We start from the raw sequence: 25,209 nt of genomic DNA, 5'->3' as shown, positions 1-25,209 counted from the left end.
CACTAGGACACCGCTGGGCTGGTAGGGTAGAGCCATAGTAGCAGTACACAGTGGACAGCCAAAAACATGCACAGGTACGCCAGTTTACAAAGGCTCCCTCATAAATGCTCTAATTGATGAAGCCTGCTTAGAAACCAAGGTGCAGACAGTCCGGGTTGAGGTGTCCTTAGTCCGTGCAGACCTCAAAGTTAGTGAGATAGTGACTGAGGTTGCAAAGAGATTGAGCGTGACGGAAGACGAAGTTGCAGTACTGCGTGCCAGGATCAGTGTCCTCACATCGGCCACAAGATGCTTGGAAGATCGAGCAGAGGATGCAGAGAGCCGCTCCACCAGAAACATCTGAATTTTCGGATTGGCGGAAGGGACCTTGGAATTGTTTTTGGAGGCACTCTTTGTGAATACCCTTAAAATACGAAGTCTATCAAAATGTTTTTCTGTTGAAAGCGAGCAAAGGGTGTTGGGCAGGAAACCCCCGGTAGGTGCGCCGGCACGTCCGATCGTGGCCAAACTCCTCAGCTTTGGCAGCAAGGACGCTATCCTGAATGACTCCAGGAGGAACTCGACATACAGAGTGGCAAATGCCAATATCATGATCTTTCCTGGCTTTACTTTAGATCCTACGATGCTGTGCTAAGGAAGCTGAGAGAGATTATTGATTAATGATGTTTTACCCAGCCAAACTTAAGGTGCTAGCGGATGGATGCTCCTCCTTTTTTCACAGTACGCTGGAAGTAAGTAAGTGATGCTACCTTAGCCTTCATTGCAAACGTCCCTCTAGACGTCATTTGCAAAGTTGCTATATTCATTCTTTCACACAGCATTATTGCATTGACAATCACTCTAAAGCAGATTCACAGGTGGGACAAGCAGTGCTAAAACATCTATATGCCGCTGTACCTTCACACATCCGACCTCCTTCTCCAGATACTGCTCGGTAATCTATGCAGAGCATGTGATCTAAGCAGATCCACAGGACTCGGATAGGATACATTACTCACTGTAATCGTATTTCTGGTGCTTGTATTTGCTTAGATTCACGTGCGCCCATCCTTCATCCCCTACTTGGGTAGAAGGTGCATAGGTGTTTTCTGGTTTATCATTGTTTCTGCTCTATCACATCTGTGCTCCCGCTACACTTCATGCAACCTCATGTCAGAAACAATCTGAGGGACCTCAACGCGTGAAGGACCATGGGTACACAGAACATGTCACACTAGGGATAGTATTACTAACACCCTGTCGACTTCCGTTTTCGATTTTCAAAAACAAATCTTGTAATACTTCGCGACTACCGCAGATGTCGGACTATGTAGAGCATTTGAATCTAAGCAGATTCAAGCATCAGAAATACGATTATGGTGAGTAATGTATCCTATATGAAGGATGAGGAGTTCAATGGGGGACTTGGTTTGAAGAGGAGTGTGAATTAATGTAATGAGTCCTAGACACTATAAGATGGGACTGCAGTGAAGCTGGGGGACTGGGATGTGTCTTTATATGGGCGGGGATGTGGGGTACCCCAGGGTATTCTACCAGGGTCGGTCTTGCTCCCCCGGTATCACTAGTTATAGCTGATGTTGGGCAATGGATACACCAAGTTCACAGGCTTGGTGTGGGCTATGCTTCGAAATTGAGGTGGTTTTTGTGGTTAAGTTTGTTCTTCACAGCAAGGTAGTCTAAGGGTCATGGAGTGGGTCCGATATCTGGCTATACTCGCAATTCCTTGGCACATTGGTTGATCTCAGTGCTTTCTCAAACCGGTGGTACGCATAATGCCCAGGAGTGGAAGATAATCTGTTTGTCATCGAATGTTCCAGCAAGGGACAACAAGCCTGGTGCCCGAAGGCGCGACTACGGTGCAATTCTAAAAGGTTATTATGCACATATTAGAAAATTAGAAAGATCTAGACTGTGGCCCTACATGTGCCCAGCGCACACCCACCAATATATGTGAAGCAAATTCACATTTGATTATTTAATGCAAGACCGACAATAGAGTTAACATAAAATGTAACAATCACCATACAAGTCAAGCACACTGTGGCTGCCTTGTATCATTAATAGAACATTGGTGTGTAAACTGAGAAATAAAAAAAACTAACAAACCGCATAGAACGTTTTTACAAAATCAAAGCAACAAAGCATAGGGATAGGAAAATATAAACAACGATATTAGAGATATACACTGGAATGTAAAGTGTAACCTAATCAAGAAGTGACATCTGTCTACTACAATTTGGCTACAACTAGTCTTATTTTTGAAAAGCTCTCAGTTGGAGCAGAGTGGGTTAATGACCCTGGAGATTGTATATTGTTGACTCATTAATTTTTGGGCCAATAAAAGGGGTCCACGTTTCATCCAAAAATAGGCCCAGCCCTCCTCAGGATGAGAAAATGACAAGTTCAGGCAATATACAACATTATCGGAATCAATTCAGGTCGTCTGTAGTTCCCAGCAACAGTGGAGTGCTGAAAAAGACAGACCCAGTGAAGGGAGTGTGGGGGTGGGCTTGCCAGGGTTCAAATACCATATATTGGTATTCAAAGGGCAAAGGCAATTGACAGGGTATTGGGGGGGAGAGGGGGGATAGAGTACCTGGAAGTAAGGTCTCAACAAGTTTAAGTTCAGTTGCAAGTTGGTGGTTTCGGTCTGTGTTTTAAATAAAATCCCACTGGCAAGTCTGTCAATGTGGAAAAACAGCGCTGCATCTGGGAGTATGCCAGAGAAGCTCCTGTGGGGAAATCAAAGTATACAGTGTTAAAGATGAGTACAAAAGGCCTAGGAGTAAGGAGGACTTGTGTAGATTACATAGTGGATAGTACAAGACTGTAAAAGGGGAAAGAATCCACATTTAAATCGACACGTAGCGATGAAGAGAATCATAATGGGACATGACTAAACAAGTTTGTCTATGGGTGTGAGACAGGGGACTGACATATGAACACAGGTCGAAAGACTGTGAAATCACTATAGCACCACCATGTGCAGGTGTATGTGTGGGTCCCAGCAGCATCAAGGGGATGTATAAAGGTCAACGTGGGTTCCTAGCGCAGTGTGCATATTGAAAGCAATCTGTGCTGAAGTGTATGGTGCAGTCTCAGAAGGACACGTTTACAAGGGACTCGGCTCGAGATGGGGCTTGCAGCTTGAATGGACACTGGCGGACACAGATCCCAATATCTATCCACTTTTGTGTTCCTTCAGGAAACACACCTTACGGGTATAGAATGCAGGTTTTTATTAAACGCTCCAAATATCCAGTTCAGGCACAAGCATTTTTTCTGTGTTGCCGAGGGGGTTATGGTGCCAGTTCGGAAGAATGTTCCTTTCCGGATCTCAAAGGCGGTCCGTGATCCTTTGAGAGGTACATCCCGATTACGGGGACACTGGGGGAGGTGACCCTGGGGCTCCTTAATGTGTACGCCGTAACACTGCTATAGATTGAGCTCCTACATGCAATACAGGGACTGTGAAATACCAGGTGGACCGTTGGCTTGTGGGGGGCGATTTTACTGAGGTGATTATGAGTCGGACAGGAACAATAGACAATGGGGGTGGTTGCTGGAAGCGTTCAAATCTTCATGATTTTGCACTTGCATTGGGCCTGGCGGATGGGTGGCATGCGGCTCATCCGCAGAAAAGAAGGAACTCCTTTCATTCCAAGGTTCACCTCTCCCTTTCAAGGATTGACCGTATTTTCTGTTTCCCACTTACAACAGGTTAGTGACATTGAACTGTTACCAATAGGCTCTCTGATCACTCCCCACTGTTGCTATTTATGGCGAATTAACACACACTTTCTGGTATTCCCTGAAGTGGTTGGTGAGCTTTGTGGGGGCGGGGCCCCTTAATCACCTTAACCCAAGCGGGTCCACCACCCGAGGGACGAGTGCATGTTTTGTCCGTAAAACAAGTTTATTATACAGTTATCCGGGGAGCAGTTAGATGGCATTATAGAACCAAACTGACCTACGTCTCAACAAACCACATCATATACATTTTTGCATAGTTAAAACTCTCCCAGATACTTTATTACAATCCACCCCACACGTGATTGGACAAAACCCTCTTCAAAGAAATCCTATATTTCTCCAATTCCTACACTCTCATCAGTAGCCTTTATCTAAACTACCATCTCCAGCCTATGTGTAGAACACACCTCCTTCTAGGATGTGTCGATGGTAGGTCATGATATCAGCACATGGTTAAACATGTGTATGCAAACAGAATGAATTACTATTAATGACTGGCCTAAGCACTTTTAAGCTTAACTCTTGATCGCTCTGAATATTTATGTGAACCATGTGCAATGTGTAGAAGGCTGGGCAAATAAGTTCTGTTTGAATTAGCAATACTATCTAATTCCCCAGTTCACTGGTTCCATTGGTACATTCTAATCCATTTATCTGCCACTTCATTGCACACAGCACATCTGAAACTCCTGGCTTCCAAATACTTTAGCCTTGACTCACCCCATGTGTATTGCTGGTCAAAAACAAATAGCGAAACCCCTGCTGTCAAGCTTCTCTGCATTCAGGAGATTATATCTACCATCTGTGTTACTTTTCAGACCATAAACTCCATGGCCTTCTCCTTCAACTGAGCTACCCGGGAAGGTTGAAGTTTCTTATTTAGCTGTGCTATGTCCTCTGAAATCCTGCGCAGGCAGTTTCTCAAAAGTCAAAGTTCACTTGGAAAACAGTTCTGACTACCATGTTCTAATTCATTTGAAAAAAGCCCACTACCTTTTAGAGTCACAATTTCCCTATGTTTTTGTATCAGTGTGCAGAGCCCTCCATGTGTGAATTGTTTCTTTCATTTGGTGGTTTTAACACTTTATCTTTCTGCGCGCATGTAAGCTAATATATCAGTTCTAAACAAAAAGTAACACAAAAAATTAACATCCATCCACAATTAACTACACTTCATACATATGAAAATTGTAACCTTGCTCTCACTTTGCCGTCCATCCGCTCAGTCATCAATATGGCACATGCAACATAAATCCCCCTTGCTTGTGGGGTCCTTTTCCTGACCACCCCAACAGCTTCAAGAAAAAACAGAGTATTTCCACCTAAACACTGCCATGGTTGAGTCCCGGGATGCTGTGAGAGGTCCACAAAGCAGTTACTCAGGGGGAGGCTATTTCCGTGCTTGCTGCTAGAGAAGGAGAGGATGGCTAGGGTGTTTGAGGTGGAGCTCCAGATACTGCAACAGTTCCTGGCAGAACGGTCTCAGACCCACGCAGCGGCAGCTGCTCCAGGCCTGAGACTTATGTTGCACCCTTGCAACAGACATTGCAAGACAGGGCCCATCTGGTGTCCTGATCCACGGTGTACCAGATGGGGGATAGGGCAGGGAAGCTGCTGGCATGACTGCAGTGGCATGACGTTCCATCTAGGCATGTGTGTAAGATCGAAAAGTTAGATGGCGAGGCAGTCGGGATATTTGAGGAAGTATGTGAGACTAGAAGTGTCTGTATGTGACCCCTGGGGACATACAGCGTCCCACCTTATTTGAATATGTTGGAGGATATTCCCCTCCCCCTCATAACCGATGTACAGGAACGATGTGGTGGCAGCAATAGTGTCACTTTAATCGGGTAAGTCGCTGGGACCCAATGGTTTCCCAGCGGAACTGTGGAAAAGGCTGTTCAATGTCTTGGGGCCGATGCTGTTCATGTTCCGGTGTAGTAAGAACAAGGGGATATTACCCCCTGACCTAAGACGAGCAACAGTTGTAGTGATACCGAAAAAGGATAAGTCACCTGATCAATGCTCATCGTATCAGCCCATCTGTCTCCTCAACGTGGCGATGATGGTATTGGCTGAAATCCTGGCTACAAGGCTGCATACGTTCTTAGCAGCACTGATCCACCACAGCCAGAATGGTTTTCTGCCGGACAGTGCAACCCAAATGTTATGTTATTTCACTTCTTAAGCGCCAAAGCCCGAGGGCATCCAGGCGTTATACAGAGAAGACACATACAGTGTGGTGGTGCTTTCATTCGAATAGTCTAGTTTTGAACAGATATGTTAGAACAAATGGGAATTACGATTTGCCATAACAAATGCACTGATGAGACTTTCTTTTTTATGTTTTTCTTACCTGTTGATTGTATGTATATAACTGTGGGCGCCCTGTACATTTTGAATTGACTAAATGTGTCACACACAACGTTAATATATGTAAATGATTTCAATATGTGTATACACAATATATGTTCTTTTGTGTTTATGGATTAGTCACAACTTTATAACCAGGCTCTGAAGAAGGATTTTTAATCCGAAATGCATTAGCCAAATAGGGTTGAATTTTTTGTTTGCCTCAGTACCTGCCTAAATGGTCAAGCTATATTTTTTTAGCTTTGAGAAATTGAAACAAAACAAGCATTTAAGAAAATAAAGCCTCTTAATATAACTACACTTGAATGAAAATGTATTTATTTACGCAACAAAATTGCTGAACCCAAAAGTGGGTAAGGGGTGTGCGGCCCACACCGAAGGCTCATTAGTCTTGGTCTTTTCTTCTAGTCTGATGTAGGTCCCATTGTGGTGGAGGACTGGCACAAGGCCGTCATGGCTACCAGGGAGATAGCAATCCCACCCCGTTTCAGACCTGTCCAGCTAAAGATTGTACACAGAATATACTACAATTGGGAATTGCTTAATTGGAACCGTGCTACGGATCCCAACTGTCTGCAGTGACATGTCAGTCAGGGTACATTTTACCATACCATTTGGGCATGTCCGAAGATCCAGAGGTTTTGGAGCATGGTTATTAACAAAATCTCCTTGGTGTCTGAACCTGTACCGGCAGTTTCTGCGCTGTTGGGTGTGTGGTGGGGACACAGCTTATTCTCGTTATGAGAAGCTATCATCAGAAAATGCACTGATAGTGGCCAAGAGAAACATCGCCATGCACTGGGGGATGAGAGAAGTACCCACATTTTCCAAATGGGTGCTGGTCATGGACAATTGTAGAGCAGTCAATGAATGTGTATACAGGTCTTGGGGTTGCTCCTCGAAGTTTTGCAATATAGGGACCGATGGGGAAACGAAGATTGATGCTATAAGGTGTTTAATCGTTTGGTTTAGTTTGCTCTCAACTTTATTTGACCTTTGAGGAACGTGGGAATGTCCATCCTATGATTTGGGGGTGTGTTGGCGATCAGTGTTTTCTTTGTAATGTATCGTGGCCCTTGGGTCTTTCTGCCTGTGTTACGTGTGCCTTGCTGTGATGTTGTTTTTGGTTTTATGTTTTGTTGTTCTTGAAAAACTAATAAAACAATTATTTTAAAAAACGATCACTTAATGACAAATGGAAGAATTCAAGTTGTCTTTAATCAATACTTTTCTCTTCTGCAGGCCATGGATCTCTCTATTGATGAGTCTAGTCTCACAGGTGAGACTACTCCATGCTCCAAGTCTACTTCTCCACAAACAGCTGATGCTAATGGTGGTGATCTCACCTGTAGAAGCAACATTGCATTCATGGGTACACTAGTTCGATGTGGCAAAGCAAAGGTATTTTAAAACCAATTTAAGTGTATTGTTTCTAGTAGAAGGACACTAACTAAAAAGGTTGAAGAACTAGGTTACTTTACTTTTTATAATCAGAAGTGCGTTTGGTATGGTTTTACTGCTAGACTTTCTCCTAAATTTTCCTCTTTGCTTTGCGTGCTGATTTTCCCATGTAATGTAGCTTGTGTGTATTGTGGTGACATGGAATTAGAATGCTGACCAAGATTTCAAAGTTTTTGCTATACACATTTATTGGGTATTTCAAAATCCTATCTTTCCTTCTCTAGAGGTGGTTTTCCCTACCTCAACAAAACTAAAACTCTGGTCTGTAAGGATGTCTGTGACGTCCAAATAAAAATGTTGCCGTCCTGGTTTAAACTTCTAAACTATCCCTACCACTGAAAAACAAGAAGTCCAAAGCTACAAAAACCATACCCCGGTGGAATGCTTCCCTTCTCTGGGATATTGTCCTAGCTTGTGTGTTAGACCTTGACTTGAAAGTCTCTTCTCCTTATTCAGTTTTCTCTCGCTTTGTTTGCGTCCCTTTTTTTAAAAGGGAGGGGAAAAGAAGAGCTGGCTCTTGGGGTGTTCTGGTGTTGACACAATAACAGGCAAAGAGGAAGAGCGACTTGGACAAAAGAGCAACTCCTGAACGGGAGTTGTTTTCCATGGTTCTGGAGTTCCCAGTGAAACACAGTAACTTTTTTTTTGTGGCGTTTTTAGACCTTTGCCACTTGGGGAATGGATGCCTCTATGCTACCACCACACTGACTCTCAGCTTCATGGTTGCCAATTCTCAGACTGGCGAGAGGCTTTCCTGGTGTCCCTTGGTTCCTTCTCATCACTCCACACTGCTGTTTCGATAGTCTTCGGTCGCCTGGCTTCCAACTCACCAGCTTTTTGGCAGCCTCCTAGCTCGCCGACTTCTCCTTCCAGATTTTGGTCTCCATGTCCTTCTTTGCTTTTTAGCTTAAATAGTTGGGACTGCCCCAGTGTAACGTCAGTTGGATTGGCAACAACTGATTGAACACTCTTCATGCTTTCCTGTAGCCTTCTTGAGTTCTTTCTCGTCCCAGTATAGTGAGACTGACACATTACAGTAACACATAGTGGTGGAATTTGACATTTAAGGAATGTTTTGGTATTATCACCCTGTGCGGTTGGGAGATACAGGGGCAGTGTCCCAGACACACGTCCTTGTACCCAGGAGGGGAGTTCCTCTTCATTAGATGCTCCCGCAAGTTAGCACCCCTAGGGGGACTATCGGTTAGCTGCCTCACCTGCCTAGCATCATGGAAAGGGACTCCCCTCTGAGGAAAAGTGACGCCATCTGGAGGGTCGTCACAGTATGTATAGCTAATTGGAAAGGAAGATGCTTCTTGTTCCACTAAATAACTCAAATACCTCGGTCTATGGTCCCCTTTATGGTGTATGTTGTCATAGTTATTCATAAGACTGGTGCAGGCTTACATTTAATTCCAGTGTCAGTTCCTTTTTGCTCTGTTCATTACAGTTTATTTATATCAAAATGTTTTGTAAAGTCTTTGTCAAAAAGTACATAGTTGGGTTTGGCTTGACTCATTGTCAGATTAATAAAAATCGATGATCCAGAAATAAACAGTGAAAATCTGTGACAGGATCTCATCAAACTATTTAACAGGGCAGAAACGTTTCAAACTAGACACATAAATGCCTTTCTAACATCTGTTTTTATTGTTGACTCCAATACGCAACTCAACATTATCCCGATGTCATTTTAGAGTAGTTCCATTGCTTTTTGTGAACATGAAAAGCAAGGAAAAAAGTTATTGATATTTAAGGCTCCCTGTTTTAAAGTATTCATTTTTTCAACAATTCGTCTATATTTCTGACATCTTAACTATATCTACATACAAGTTTTGCTTCGTAAAAGAATTTACTTGCAAGTGGTATTTTTCCGATTTTGTTCAAATGAAAAATTGACTTTAACACGTCGATGTTTGTAATGTTAATCACGCAGTGATGGTCTGATGCAGATCAACACAGGTTGCTTTCTCCTATAGTACAATCGGTTTACTATTTGATTAAAATCACATGGGGCACCCATAGAACTGGGCACCTCTAAATCAAAGCAAGTTTAATTCGCAGCATTACCACAACCAGCAAAACTTGTATAGCGTTTGCATTGTTTTCTTGCCAACTGGAGCCCTCCTCTAATAGGACTGTAACCGAGCTAATTAATGTCTGTTGTTTTTCTCCTCTAGAATGTGCATACACATATATTTGTTAAAAACGCACACATACTGGCACACAAGCTAAACTTGCACCTTAATGAAAACTCACCTTAAAAACAAACGGATGCGCTTTAACATCAACCAGATAATTCTGTGGTTATGATTATTGATATTTCTGTGGATCTGTAAACTGCTTCAGAGTGAAATCTCTGCATGCTTTCAGTTGGCACTTCCATTGGCCTGCCAGGTGTGATGGCATAGGGAGACCATCAAAAGGCCTACTTTTCCTTTAATTTCAAATTGTTACAAATACTTAACAGATTGCTTTCCGTTGGTTTTATGTGTAAAGAAAAAGGAACATCTTAACATCTGGAGCCTTGATGATTACTAGGTAAAAAGGCTGCCAAACTGCTCCCGGGTCCGACAGTGCAGTCAGTTGATTTTTCAGTCTTGTGATCAAAGGACCTTGGAACACTTAATTACTCTAACACTTAATAGCTTCTGCAAATCCAGTTTTTAATTAGAAGTTGATGCCTGCCATGAGACCCAGCCTTTTGAAACCATTTGTCCTAGGAGATTTTGTTGTCTCTTCTCCCTATGCTGGTACGTTTTCATTAATGGGGTTTCAGTGGGAGTAAAAAGTCAAAGAATGATAACCATGCTGTCTCTTTCGCTATCCTCTTGTCAGACATGCCAATTAGATGTGCCAAATGTGTAAATAAAAGTATATATATGAGGCTGAAGGACAGGCAGGCAATTCGTTTTATGTTCAGATTCCCCGGCGCCGAAAACTTCTCTGGTTGGCCCTGACAACATGGCGATTCCTCAGATTAAAGATGTTGCCTTGGATGCCCTTCCTTGATGCCAGAAGCTTCACATGGCACATGCTCAGGTTTTAGGTCTCAGTTGATGACAAGGCATATGTGACCAGCTGTGTCTCTGTCCCTAGACATTGGTGCATGAAATGCTACTGGGGCACTGGTCTCCTCTGGCTTCACTTTGTCTACAGCAACATCAGAGTATGCGATTCCTGATAAGCCATGTGCAATCCTACCCTAAGCTAGTGAGTAAGAACATCTTCCACTGATGAGACCAAATCCCCATCAAGAAACGAACACTGAGGCAGTTAACTCTGCAAATTTACCAACAATGTTTTCACTCGGGTTTTCTCCATCAGCATCTTGATCACACTTACCTTGGTAACTTGCTGGAATTGGCAAATGTAAATATAATAACTGCAGTACCACATCAGGAGACCAGTCTACTTTTGGATGTTCTGCAACCTAGAGACACTCTCCACCCATTGGTACCTTTCTTTTCAGTGTTGCTAGACTGAGTAATGGAGTGTTTTGTTGGCTCTGACATTAAGTACCAACGTGCAATAAGAAGTACAAGGCTACAGATATAGACGCATTGTTCCCCAGGGAACACCCGCTGCCAAACTCGATAATCATTATCGTAGCGAGGATGAAATTCTGTCCTAGATCTCAATCAGCTCCTCCAGAAATAGTAATCGGGCAGATAGATGGTGTGAAAAGAAACGTCTACAAGAAGAAATGTATGCACTGCATCTGCCACGGCGAGCTGCCAGTGCCACTGCTCTTCTAAGCAGATGTATTTCCATTTCCTGGCTGAGTGGAAAGTGATACAATCTCTTTGAAATAGTTAAAAGAAGACAATGTAGCATCTATCCGATCATTAGAGCTACAAAGGATGAATTGGAGTTGCTATCAAGCAATATTTTATTTTTGAAGATCCTCTCATCTTTGGTTAACAAGCCTAAAATTAAATGCATAAACCAAGAACTTGAACTTTGAGTTGTCTGAGCCCCCCATTTTTGGAGTGCCTGCTGTTGAGGAAATGTCCAGAATTAAATCTGCGACTGGAGAACTGAAGTCAGATGGTCTAGACGAGAAAAAAAGATGATGGCACGTCTTTATACCATAGTTTAAATTGTACAGTGTATTCATCATCCCTTTGGGCTACAGCAGAAGTACCAACATGCGTGCAAATCTCACGGTCTTCAAAAATAAGCACCCAAGCGAAGTAGAGGATGGCAGCCTTCTGTAGTGGCAGGAATACTGCCAACAATTCAGAAGCAATGATTTGAGAGTTCCTGCCCCTCTGCAGAGTACCCTGGCTCAAGATACTATATAATAGAAAAGAGCAAAGCTTTGCGCCAAGGTGAAGTCCTTCTGGTGCTCCAATTTAGTGAACATGGCTCATCGAACTTTCAATTTTTGATTGTTGTTTCTTCATTTTGTTCTCTGTATGCATACCAACACCTAATGATAAACAGTCTATTTTGTCATGTCAACAGGACTGTAAAGTGCTTTTTAAAAAGCTGGAAACCCACAAATCGTGGGAGTGGGGGGGGGTTAGGTTTTTGTGATGTTTTTTTTTACCAGCATATTCGATGTTCTATTCCTATGCTGCTCCGTTCTTGTTACATGCTCTTTCTTTGCGCTCATGCTCGTATAAAGATGTATCGCGTTCTTTCTGTAAAACCAATAAAATTGAAATTAAAAAAAAAAGCTGTAAACCTAGATAAATATAAATGTTCTATTTATTTATTTTTAACAATGTGCATCATTTTATTTATACATGAAGCATATTTCCAGTTACAAGGCAAGCTAACAGCCCTACACACAGTTGAGAGGAGCTTCAACTGATCAGGAAAACGAACAAAGAAGGAATCTATAAATATATGTTGCTCTGGAGGCAGTGACTTCGAATTGCTGCCATATTGAAGACGCCACATAGGCTAGTCCACAAAGATAGAAAGCCACTCAAATGAGCCTTATTAAGATAGTGCTACCAAAGTCTCTAATCGTTGGGGCTAATTTTTAAAAATTAAGTAACATGGAGTGTAAAAAACAAGCGTACCAAAAACCTTTTCAGTTGCAAACAAAAGTATTATAAAAAATGTATTTAGTGCATAAGGGTAAGTGCCATAATTTCTCTAGATTTGGAAAGGAGACCTAAGCAGGTCCAGCAGCCACTGTGAAAAGAAAAATGTGTAGCACAATAAGCCCAATGTTAAAATAAAGGACGATTTTTAGTCGGGTACCATATAAATCGCTTTGTACTGGTTTCTTTCAATGTCCAACTATTAGTAATGTATTGCTCCTAGGACTTATAATGGATAATAAAAGAAAGCTTCAAAATCAGTAGCTCTAGGGAGCTGCAACAGATCCTCATAAATTCATAGTGATAAACATATAAATCCTATGACTTATAGTTTGAATGATTGTTTTTGTTTGCCAATCGTCCATCCCAATAAAAACAAAATAGAAATACTCCGGAACACGCATGTCATCTGAGACCTACCAGACGTAGCGACGCCGGGTCACAAGCGTCGGGAAAAGATCTTAAATCTGCTGAACTCTATAGTGTAAAGTAGTGGTTAAAGCTGTGTGGGGAAGGAGTAAGTAAGGGGAGAGAGGATGGAGGGGAAAGGGAAAGAGGAGGGAATTGAAAATCTTCAAAGGCTAAGGGAACTTCTATGACAAACACAAGAAAGATACAGAACTTAATAATTGATGGCAAATGTTATGTTGTATTTAAATGTAAAATGGTATTTACCTGAATGACTTCGATCCAAAAATAACGAGCCAAAAATAAACTTGGTTTAAAAAAGAAGAAAAAAAATAGAAAGAAGTACATAAAAACATTATCGTACTAAAACTGACATTTTAACCCAACGCTTTATTTCGTCACAGTTGCATTGATTAAGGGCTTTCTAAAATGGAATGACCCCACCATTTCCACACTATTGCAACCATCTCATTATTGATCAATCTTGTTCTGGCAACATTAATGGTTCCCAGTTTGAAGCGGTGCACAAACCTGACCTTCATCTTTTGAAAATAAACTTTCTGATAAGTCATTGGCCCTGCCCGGAGACTGAGCGATTTGCAAGCTCTGTGTTCATGAACTGTGTATACTTTAACATTAAGAAGGTTTCCACTAGAATGCATGCCTCTTTCATACGAAAAGTTGTTTCATTTCCACAGTCGCACCATTTATAGTTTTTTGTCAATCCATCTGAGCAGGATGGCAAGCTTTATACCAGAATGAAGGAGATCAGAACATCGAAGTAGCTCTTAATTATTGTCAGCAATTGGCTGAATGCCAATACAGGTGCTATGCCCTACCAGTCCCCTACTAACCTGCACCAGGAACCCCATTATTCTAACAGATTTCCGACACTGAGCATCTGGGGAAGAGGGAATAGGAAAACATAAACTATTGAGGGGTCTTCAGTGTCGATTCCTGTCTCATGCACAGTCTCTAATAAAAACCAATTACAAGCAACATTAACTTAAGTGCTATACTCTATTGCCTGACCACCTCTCTGCTGAAATCTACCAACCTTGAAACCCCTCCAAAGACTTTGGAGATGTTCAGTGAATTTAACTTCAGATTGCTTGTCAAGAAGTCCTTTCTACAGGACAACTTCCTTGATGCAGACAGGAGGCTGTGGCTTAGATTCCTAGTAGCTTCGACAGTCTATAAATACATGGCCCTATCCAAGGGAACTCTGTGTCATTTCTTGTTTCCTTTTAAGTCACTGCAAGGAAAAAGTTACTGTATTCTAACTACAGAGCTTCAACATTGGTATCTTTTATAGATTAACGTACTGTTCAATATTCAGTCATCAGGCTGTTAATCTTCTGTGCTTTAATAAAGCAGTTCCCATTGTACACAATAGGAAACTGCACTTTCTTTAGTGGTCTACCCTAACACTTTTGTCATTTGCACCTCAACCAATGGGCACCTGATTCCTTAGCTCCATCTGTAGCGGTTATTTTCAGATTCTTCTGCTCACACAAAACATCTGACAGTGAGCCACATGCGGGATTGGCCGAAGGGTTGCATGTGAATCTATGAAAGAAACCTGTTCTAGATAACTGTAGTTACAGTTGCGTAATGATTTCCGTCCATCTTTGGCTCTTTCAGATATTCACTTACTGGAGGTAGATGAAGATAAACAGGCTCACCATAAGGGAAAAGGTTGTGCAGGGCTGCCTGTTCGGCCCTTGACCCCTCTGCCGTCTTTCTGTCAATGTATGATATGACATTTTATAACAGCGCCTATGTATGTAGCAAAACCGTATGAATGTTTACACAGTTCTCCATGTTGCCGCTATACAAATGTCCTCAAGTGGCACCCCTGCCAATAAGGCTGTTGTGGATGACACTGCCATCATCAAATGCACCCTCAGCTTACCAGGAAGTTGGCTTTCAGCCTTTACATCACAAAAGGTAATGCAATCTTACCACCCTCTTGTGATTGCAACCTTCAAGACCCCATTCCTAGTCTGTTTAGGTCCAAAAGCCACTAACAGTGGGGTAACGAAAACTCTTGGTACTATCCATGTATTATTTTAGCACCCACTAATATCTGAATGTGTAGATCTTTCTGCTGCTCAGGATGGGGAATTGAAGAAGGCTGGAAACCTAGAGGCTCATTCAAGTGAAATGACTAAGATTATTTGAGTATGAATTATGGATTTTTTCAAAGAAGAAACACTGTTCGTATTTGGTATGGTTCCTGCACTGAAAGAGCCTGCAGCTTGTCAGCTCTTCTAACTGAGGTGATAACTGAAAATGCTGTCTTCCTTGTTAAATAATGTGTATGCATGGGTTGGAATGAATGGTCCATCAGTTTCGATAGGACAGTAGTCTTTCCCACTGTGAGGCACACCATCCGTGGGCAATGATATGATTATACGTATGTGACATCATGAGAGTTTGCACCGCCAATGAATGCTGATAAATTAATATAGTTGGAGATAATATCCATCATGAATCGATGTCCCAGGTATTGAATATAGGCATGATGTCAAGTGCATATAAGAGCCTTATAATTATTATTTCTCTTTAAATCTGAGCAAACAATGCTTGGGGTACTTCCCATCTACTGGCTGAAGCCAATGCTTGTCCTAGAGATTCCAATAGTGGGACATGTGCAGTGTAGAGTGCAGCGATCAGCACTTTCTGAGACTTTCTAGGTTAGTTGGTGAAGGGCGATGGGCGTCCATTTTTGGATTAAGCCATTTGGAACTGGTTGACACAATGGGACTTTCTTCCTTGATATGATATGGCATTTATAACGCGCCAATACACAAGTGTTTCAAGGCGTGACGAGGCAAGGCGGGGGGAGACGAAGGGAGGACAAAAAACGATCCTACTAGGCCAGGTGTCATTCAGATCGTGCAAGTGCATGGGAAGGGGGGAAAGGAAAGGTGCACAGAGGGAAGGGAGGGGAAAAGTGCAGTGCATGGGAAGTGGAATAAATATGATACATAACAGCCAGCTAGTGGCAAGTGCAAGGAAGTGCAGACGTAAGTGCTAGTAGGGGGGGACTGAATCGGTACAGGAAACGGTCCCCAAGTGCAGGGGTTGCCAGGGAGGCCGTGCAGGTGGGTAATTGACAGGGCCTGGGCCAGAGATCAAAAAGGTGGCCAGGTAGCCAGTGCAATTACGGTGAGGAATTCAGCAAGGGAGAGGAGGAGAGTAAGCAGAAGCAAAGAGGAAGGTTTTGAGGTGTTTCCGGAACCAGAGATGGTTCTCCTCAAGTTTCAGGGAGACAGGAAGGCTGTTACAGAGAGAGGCCCCTGCTGAAGAGAGTAATCTGCCACCAGCTCGCTTCTTGGAGAAGCGACTGACCCTAAGGGAGTTGTAGGCAGATGAGCGAAGAGCTCGAGAAGGGAGATATTTAGGTAGAGAGAGTTGAAGGTATTTCTGTCCCAGACCCCAGAAGGCCTTGTGTACAATGCAGAGGGTTTTGAACTTAATCCTCGCAGCCACTGGGAGCCAGTGCAGAGATTTCAGTCCTGGAGAGATACGATCCTTAGTGGAACTGCGACCGGGGCAGTGGCCCAACACCCCTCACCTAAGAAGGAGGGAGCCGGAAGATGTCAGGTGGAGTCCGGTGATCCGGTAGGAGATCCGCACATGACATCCCAAAGTCACTGAAGATTGAGGACAGACTAAGAATCATTGTAAATGAGCCCCTTGTTCCAAAGGGACGAGTTGGGAGATATCAACTGAATGGGTCGGGATAACTATGGGGACTGGTCATGGGGATTGTAGATGAGATGGAGGGCAGATTGAGTTGGGTTGGCTCAGGTGGATGGTTAGGACTGGATACTGTCAGTTTTGACTTGCAAGCTAAAATAAATGGGACCACACCTCTTCATTTCTACTTGAGTTAACTGGTTGCCTCATTTCTTTACTTCGATACCACAAATGAGCAATCTTCAGTACTGGGGGAATTTTTTTGACACTCCTTCCATTAATTCCTTTGTTAGGCTTTGTGATTACAAAGATGTGTCCTGTGTATGTGTATTGTATGCCTCTGGGCCACTTTGTTTGCGCCTTATAAATTATTTAATGTAATGTAATTGAGTAATGGCTGTTAAATAGATCTTGACGAGAATGCTAAGCCTCCCTTGGGCAGATGCCGCAGGTACAGAAGTAGTTGGCATAGGATAAATCCCCTGGTCACTTTCTTTTTATAGCACTTGGTGGTGGGCGGAACTCTTGCTATGGCAAGAATATCTTCAGTCGTGGTGTGACGAACACTGCCTCCCTCCCAGGCCAACAGGTCAAAAGTAGGCCAAAGTGTGTTGGGTTGTTTGGGTGAGGAATAACGGAACCGGCAACCAATACTGGCTCACTCACACCAGAGCAGTGTAGTTCAGTCTGCATGACTGCTGTTTACTGCATGTTGGACCCTGGGAACTAGCAGAAAATGAAAACGCCTAATGGAACTTGCAATCCCATGGAATCATGAACATTTCCCACAAGCTGTTTGGTTGCAGGAACTGCTGGCTAACACGGACACTTGAGTATCCCCAAGTGACAAACTGATTTATTTCCAGGTACCCCAAGTTAGAAATATGTAGTCTGTTTGTTCTTGTTTCTACTCCCACTATGGGCTCGCTTCCTTTTCTCTGCTTAGTGAATCGGCCACCAAGTTGCTTGCTCCTGGTAGATTGAAGGGCCTCAGGAGGATTCCCTGTTGCAGCACCCTCGTCCATATCTACTGTTCTGTTGTAAAGGGTTTGAAATCTCGTTCCTACCTGCTTTTGGATGTAAACAAATTGTCATTGTGCTGTCACTGAGGACTCCCACTCACCCCTTTCAACTGTTTAAATGCAACTGCTTTTCCGTCAGCAACTACATCCCTTTGACATGAAGGTCTCTGTTATGCCTCCAGCATTCTATGGATACATCTGTTGTCACTGAAACTTCGAGAGCTGTTTTTTTACTCTTGTTCTGCCTCCAGAGGCTCTCAGAGAAAGTGTGGGTGGGTGAGTATTCTGTTGTCCCAGCTACCAGAGACAAACCATCTGAATTTTAGAAGCTCCTTCAGTAGGTGTTTGAGAAGCCTGTAATTCCAGGCTACGGGGAATGCACAATGACAGCATGCATACGAGGGACTTCAATGTCTGGTTGCTGCCTGCCACCTCAAGGGTAGATATCTGCAAGGCTTTGGATGAATGGCAGTGTGGAAATTAGCCACCTCATGTCCAAGGGTGAGAGGAATTCTCTTTAAATTGGGCTCAATATTTATGTATTTTTTATATTTATATAGTGCACTAAGCCCTGGGGCATCAAGGTGCTGTTACATAACCATTTACTCTCATTTTACAATATGACAGTTGTCTTGAAGTGATAATTATCATGGTACATAATCCGGTTAGGTGAACAAAAGTGTTTTAAGAGCTTTTCTGAAAGTCCAATAAGAGTGCTCGGCTCACAGGGTGTGTGGGATCAAGTTCCAGTGTTTTCTTTTTTAATATAACACTTTATTGATTTTGTAAACAACAAATCCAAATAGACATTCACCCTCTCCCCAGCATACAATGTTGGTATTACATCAGTATCCCATGTGTCCATGACAGCACCACCTCCAGTGTATCACATGGGAAGTGACACATTCTACATCGGATAGTTCTCCCCTTCCCACTTTCTCCATATCATCTCTGCCTTGTCAGGGCTCCCCTTTGCTGTACATACTTGGTGCTCCATGGCTATACACATGTCCACGTCTGTGACCCATTGTGCAAATTGAGGGAGTTCATGTGACCCCCCCCCCATCATTGGGCTATGTTCCGTTTATTTAGCCCCGTTGTCGTGGCGTAAAAGAGCTTTTCATATTTGTTAACATCGTCTCCCTCCTCAATACCCCACAGTAGCCTGTTCGGGTCCAGTGGTATCTCTCTACCCGGCACCCCAGCCAGTTTAGTGCAGCATTTTTGCCAGAAGCTCCTGATATGAGGGCACTGCCAGAGGATATGAATAAATGTGCCATCTCTCTCCTGGCATCGCAAACTGTTCGGAGTGGTGGCCTGTTTCCTCCTATATAGTGCCACCCTGGGATAGTAAACTCGATGCAGGACTTTTAACTGTAGTAGACGGAGTGTGGAGGTAATTGCCCTCTCCCCTGGGAACATCAACACCACCACCTAGTCCTCGGATCAATAGCTCCTACATCTGCTTCCCACTTTTATTTCCGACGAGACATATCCGATGTTGCAAAGGCAATTATAGCACTGTAAAGTACACACATGACCTTGGAAGTTATGCGTGCCGGGAGAACATTGCGTTCTAATGGAGTGTGTTGTGGAATGTCCTACAGCAACTGTTGTTCTGATGCTTGTTAATCTGCTTAGAATCACATGCTGTGCATATGGTCCGACATCCAGTGGTAACCGCAGAGTATTGCATCTTGTCTTTCGGGGACCGGAAGGGGACGTCGGCATAGGTGTGTCTGAAACACTATCCCTATCGTGATGTATGTAGTACCCAAAACCCCTCACGCGCCGAGGTCCCTCAGATTGTTTTTTTCCGCCCAGATAACTGGTCGCCCTATAGCGGAGCTCTTCATGAGACATTGTTTATCTTACCGAATTGTCGGTTTTATTCCCTGTTAAGACACTTCGCCCATCAAGAACATCTTCGACAAAGACTACGGGGGAATCTTCTACGGCTCTGGGTTCCGGCGCCTAAGATCCGGCGTTCGGACTTCCACGTGGTCGGGCCTTCTGGCCGGCCTACACAGTAGGGAGAGTGGGCTCGGGGTTTGCCATACTGTTATGTCTTTCCTCTTTTCCACTGCTTTCCCTTTTGGTTTGGTCACCCTTCCCTTCTGCTATGGAAAGGACTCCATTTAGATTCTGCCCTGTGTGTAGGGTCAGATATCCGTGGAAAGACGAGCACACGTCGTGTAACGCTTGTCTCCCCCTAGAGTACAACGAAAAGCGGCATTCGGCGTGTAAACTCCTTCAACCGGTTGACGCGGTGGGCCGCATACGGAATGTCACGCGTGGAGCCTCCCTCCCCTGCCGCGACACCAGCCGAAAGTGACAGGGGTACATCGGATGTCCAAACGTCCAACGCGGACGTTATAGACCTTGAGGCGGACTATTCTAGGGCCGCCACGCCCGTCCCCGACCCTTGCAGGCTCGACTCCGGTCTTGCTAAGGGACAACACCTGGTGACAGGGGCATACAATCGCACCGCACAAAACGCACAACCCAAGCGCCCTCCTCGACGACTTCGTCGAAGAAGGCGAAAGCGCCAACGGGTCGGACGGAAATTTCGGCGGTGCCCACGGATTGGTCTGATCCGAAGCCTTCCCAGCATCCGCAGCAACGCATGACGACTGGGCATAGCAACCATAACAAGGGCGCTACTCCCCAAATTACATGCGCCGAAATTTCCGTACAAGAGACTTCGACGGTTTCCAAGGCCCGAACAGGCACGAAGACTAAGAGTAGGCCTCTACCCGAGAAGCTATCCGCAGGCCCTTCTGTAGCCGCAGAAGAAGTTTCCACTGCCGACACATCTTCAGAAGCTTTGTCTCCCGAAGATTCAGTGTCTATCCGTAAGAGTATCAATAGGATTGCTAAGTTTTCCACGGATTTGGAAGACGATCCTGAAGAATCTTACGAAGAAAGCCAGGTACCCCTCTCAAGCACCATGAGGAGATCCTCTTAACGCCTTAGGGCGGAGACCACGGTCCCTATTCAGTTAGGCCCATTTGGATCATCCAAGTGGACCACGGAACAATTTGAGGGGTGCATGGATCGCCTGGAGCAATTTTTCAGACCTTCTGATCAACCTCCGCCAAAAAAGGCTCGGGTAGACCCTAACCCTCTAATACATGAAGATATCCAACACCAAGTTGACTATCAAGAAGATGTCCAGATGGACACGTATAGGGACATCTATACAGAAGAAGAGTCGTCCTCTTTTCTGGACAACTATGGGGAAGATCAAGGAGCAACTGACAACTGGGAGGACACCCAGCAGGACGATCATAACTCCGATATCGTTTGCCTTCACTCTCCCCCATCCACCCCGATTCGACAAGCTTCCCCGGTGGATGATCAAATGGCTTTCAACAACATGTTGAAGAAAGCAGCAGAATTTTTTAAAATTGCCACGCTTGAAGCCTTGCCCGAACAAGATTTTGCTGAGGACATTATTAATGAAAAACCTCCGGCAAGCCAGTCTATCCCTCTTTTGAGCTCTGTTAAAAGACGGCTGGCTCCTTCCTTACTCACACCCGCTCAGACTAGGGTTGTGAACCCGAGGGTCGAAAAACTTTTCCGACCCTCCCCCACCGACCCGCTATATATCAAAGGACACGCAATCCCAGACTCCCAAAAGAGCAGGGTTTCCCCTTGCCACGGGAGAGTCACCCCCGGACAAGGAGTCTAAAAGGCTGTATGCCTTAAGCAAACGGGTTATGTCAGCAGCGGCCTATACTGTCCGGATTGCCAATAACACGACGTTACTAGCAAGCTACGTCGACGCCCAATGGAACCTACTCCAGGAAGGCCTTCAAGAGGTTCCGGAACCAACCAGAGTCAAGCTTCTCGCCATTGTCTCGGAGGGCAAACTTGCCAATCAGAATGTGGTAAAGAATACACTGGACACCGCAGAGACAGCAGGGAGGTCTCTCGCACAGGATACTCTCCTAAAGAGGCACGCGTGGCTGCGCACGTCGGGCTTCAGGCCTGAGACCCAGGCATCCATTATCAACTAACCCATCGAAGAGGCCAACCTCTTCGGGAAGGCGGTAGACGATGCGTTGGAGACAGCCAAGAAGGAGCACGAGACTATTAAGTCGCTGCACCAAATTTCCCAGAAACTCTCTTCACAGCGGGGCAGTAATTCTCAGCGGTTCTTTCGAGGACAAGCCCACGCCGCTCAAAACAATTTCGGCACGGGCAACTTCAACTCAACCTGCTGCAAGCCCCACTTACTACCCCCAGAGGGCTCAGAAGCGTGGAAAGAATAGAGGCAGAGGCTCCAATTCCAGAGGAGCGTCAACTTCGTGTCAGAAATGACCACCAAGTCCAGGTCCCCTCCCATGTCTCCCCGGTCGGGGGGCGATTAACATCTTTCCTCAAGACATGGGAGGAGATAACTTCAGACCAGTGGGTCTTAAAGACGGTCGCCCACGGTTACTGTGTGGAATTCGCCCGACCTCCAAAGTTCAGACCGCTGAAACATCGACGCCTTTCACCAGGACATCTGCAGATCCTGATCCAAGAGGTGGAAGTGCTGCTGGGAAAGGACACTAGAAGCCGTCCCGATTCTTCAGGTAAACAAGGGTATCTATTCAGTGTACTTCCTTGTACCCCAAAAGGATCTCGCCATACGTTCTGTTCTAGACCTGCACCCAGCGAACAAGTTCATAAAGCCCCAGAGGTTTTGCATGGTGGTAACACTGCAAGAGGTGATCCCATTGCTAAAACAGGGGGACTTCATGACAACATTGGATATGAAAGATGCATACTTTCATATTTCAATGCTGCCAGTGCACAGAAAATTCCTAAGGTTCGTGATTCAGGACAAACCCTACCAATTCAAGGTACTCCCCTTTGGCATAGCCTCGGCGCCAAGGGTGTTTACCAAGGTCCTGGTAGTGGCAGCGGCACACCTGCGCAGACTTTCAGTTCCAGTTTACCCTTACCTCGACGATTGGCTCATCACAGGGGACTCGTTCGACGTTTGTTTTTCGGACACCCAAAAAACAGTAGACCTACTGTTCAGCCTGGGATTTTCTATCAACGAAAAGAAATCCAGCTTAGGCCCCAGCCAAGTAAAACATTTCCTGGGGAATCTAATTCGTACGGAAGATGGTCTAGTCTTCCCTTCCAGCGAGAGGGTTCAGAACATGCTCTCTCAAGTTCCTCAGTATGTAGGCAGTCGAGAGGTGACGGTAAGCAAAGCTATGCGTTTGCTAGGGATGATGGCGTGATGCATATACTTGGTTCCCCACGCGCGGCTGCGCATGCGTTCCATGCAAGAGTGGCTCAACAGCTAGCGGTGTCAGGCCAGCGGACAATGGGAAGATCTGTTAGTTGTCTTGCCAGCCCTCGTTCTCTCTCTGCAGTGGTGGTCGAGGGAGAACCTCTTGAAGGGGAAAACCCTTCACCACCCCTGCAGTGGAAGCCACTCTCACTACAGACGCATCTCTAACAGGGTGGGGGGCTCACCTGCTTCAACAGACAGCGCACGGAGTGTGGTCCCCTCAGGTAGCGTCCAACCATATAAACCTACTGGAGCTACTAGCAGTGTTCAAAGCATTGAAAGCCTTTCAGGAGCAACTGCAAGGGAAGACAGTGCTGGTCCTAACCGACAACACAACAGCAATGTATTACCTGAACAAACAGGGGGGCACTCACTCTCCAGGGCTATCCAAGCTGTCCCAAAACATCTGGATATGGGCGCTCAAACACAAGATGTTCCTGATATCCCAACATGTTCCAGGGGAACTCAATCTTCTGGCAGACGTACTCAGGAGAGATATTCCTCTGCCAGAAGAGTACGAATGGCGACTGTGCAAAGACATTGTATCCAACGTCTTCGCAGAATGGGGGTTTCCAGAGATCGACCTGTTCGCTACTCAGCAGAACGCCCAATGCCAAGATTACGCCTCCAGGTACCCCCAGAACCGATCCAAGGGGAACAGTCCCCCCCCCCCCCGACTCCCCTTCTGAACAAGATAGTACACAAGATGCACCAGGAACCAGTCACCATGATTCTGGTGGCTCCCATGTGGGCCCGCCAACCCTGGTTCGCGCACCTGGTGGAAATGTCCCTCTCCCCTCCAGTAAAACTGCCCTGCCCGTACAACATGTTGTCTCAGGACAGGGGGGAGACTCTGCACCCATGCCCACAAACTCTGAACTTAGCAGCCTGGCTCCTGAGGTCATAGAGTTTGGACATCTGCAACTCCCTCAAAGATGCATGGACATACTGAGGGAGGCAAGAAAGCCTAACACACGTTATTGATATGCCAGCAAATGGAAACGTTTTGTCATCTGGTGCAGTTCCAAAGGCGTCAATCCCACAGATTGCTCGCCTTCACACATTGTGTTATATCTAACCCATCTGTTGGACTCTGGGTTAGTCTTCAATTCCTTAAAGGTTCACCTAGCGGTGTTGTAAGCCAACACCACGTCACAGCAGAAGGTGTTGTGGTGGAAAATACCTGTGATTAAAGCCTTTATGGAAGGGGTTAACGAATTTATCCCCCCATCACTCACCCAGCCCCTGGGTGGGATCTAAATGTGGTTTTAACTAGGCTCATGGGACCCCCTTTTGAGCCTATGCATAAAGCTAGTCTGAAAGACCCGACTTACAAGACAGCCTTTCTAGTAGCTATCACTTCTATCAGAAGAGTTAGCGAACTACAGGCCCTCTCGGTTTTGGACCCCTTTGTTACAGTCCACAACGATAAGGTAGTTTTGCGCACACATCCCAGATTTGCGCCAAAATTTATTTCGTGATGCCATGTGAACCAGTCAATCGAACTACCCACGTTCTTCCAGAGACCTACTAACATTGCCGAAAGAAGCCTTCACACACTAGATGTGCGCAGGGCAGTCATGTACTACATGGATAGAACTAAACCACTGAGGAAAACTAAAGAATTCTTTGTTTCAGTGGCAGCTGGTTGAGAAGGGGACCCTGTCTCCAAATCAGCAATATCAAGGTGGATTCTCAAATGCATCACACTATGTTACACTCTTGCAAAGAGAGAACTGCCCTTCAAGCCTAGAGCACTTTCTACTCGAGGCACTGGGACATCCATAGCATTCATTGCAAATGTTCCCCTAGAGTCCATTTGCAAAGCGTCAACCTGGAGTTCATTCTAGGTCTGATTCTCAGGTGGGACAAGCGGTACAAAGACATCTTTTTTCTACTGTTCCTTTTCACAACCCACCTCCAACTCCGGGTACTGCTCGCTAGTCTATGCACAGCATGGGATTCTAAGGAGATTAACAAGCATCAGAAGACATGCATTCCTTACCGTAAAAGCATTTCTGATGATTTTATCTTAGATTCACATGCACCCTCCCTGCCTCCACGATCGGGGTGGAAGGAACATAGACTTCTTACTACTTTCTCTCTTCATGTACTCACTCACTATAGC

The 25,209-nt window shown here is 44.9% G+C and overlaps 1 protein-coding gene across 6 annotated transcripts in view; it reads left to right on the top strand.

Moving 5' to 3' along the window:
* The window catches only part of ATP2C1 (ATPase secretory pathway Ca2+ transporting 1), a 1,883,161-nt gene that overhangs the window by 653,283 nt on the left and 1,204,669 nt on the right, over positions 1–25,209 (top strand). For all 6 annotated transcript variants that reach the window (XM_069648728.1, XM_069648731.1, XM_069648729.1 and 3 more), the window contains one exon: positions 7,369–7,527. In XM_069648728.1, the coding sequence (XP_069504829.1) occupies positions 7,369–7,527 (159 nt within the window). The remainder of the gene's footprint in view (positions 1–7,368; positions 7,528–25,209) is intronic.

The sequence above is a fragment of the Ambystoma mexicanum genome, chromosome 2q (assembly GCF_040938575.1).
Source record: "Ambystoma mexicanum isolate Mex_15411 chromosome 2q, UKY_AmexF1_1, whole genome shotgun sequence".
NCBI lineage: Eukaryota > Metazoa > Chordata > Amphibia > Caudata > Ambystomatidae > Ambystoma > Ambystoma mexicanum.
This window is presented reverse-complemented; position numbering and strand designations above follow the sequence as displayed.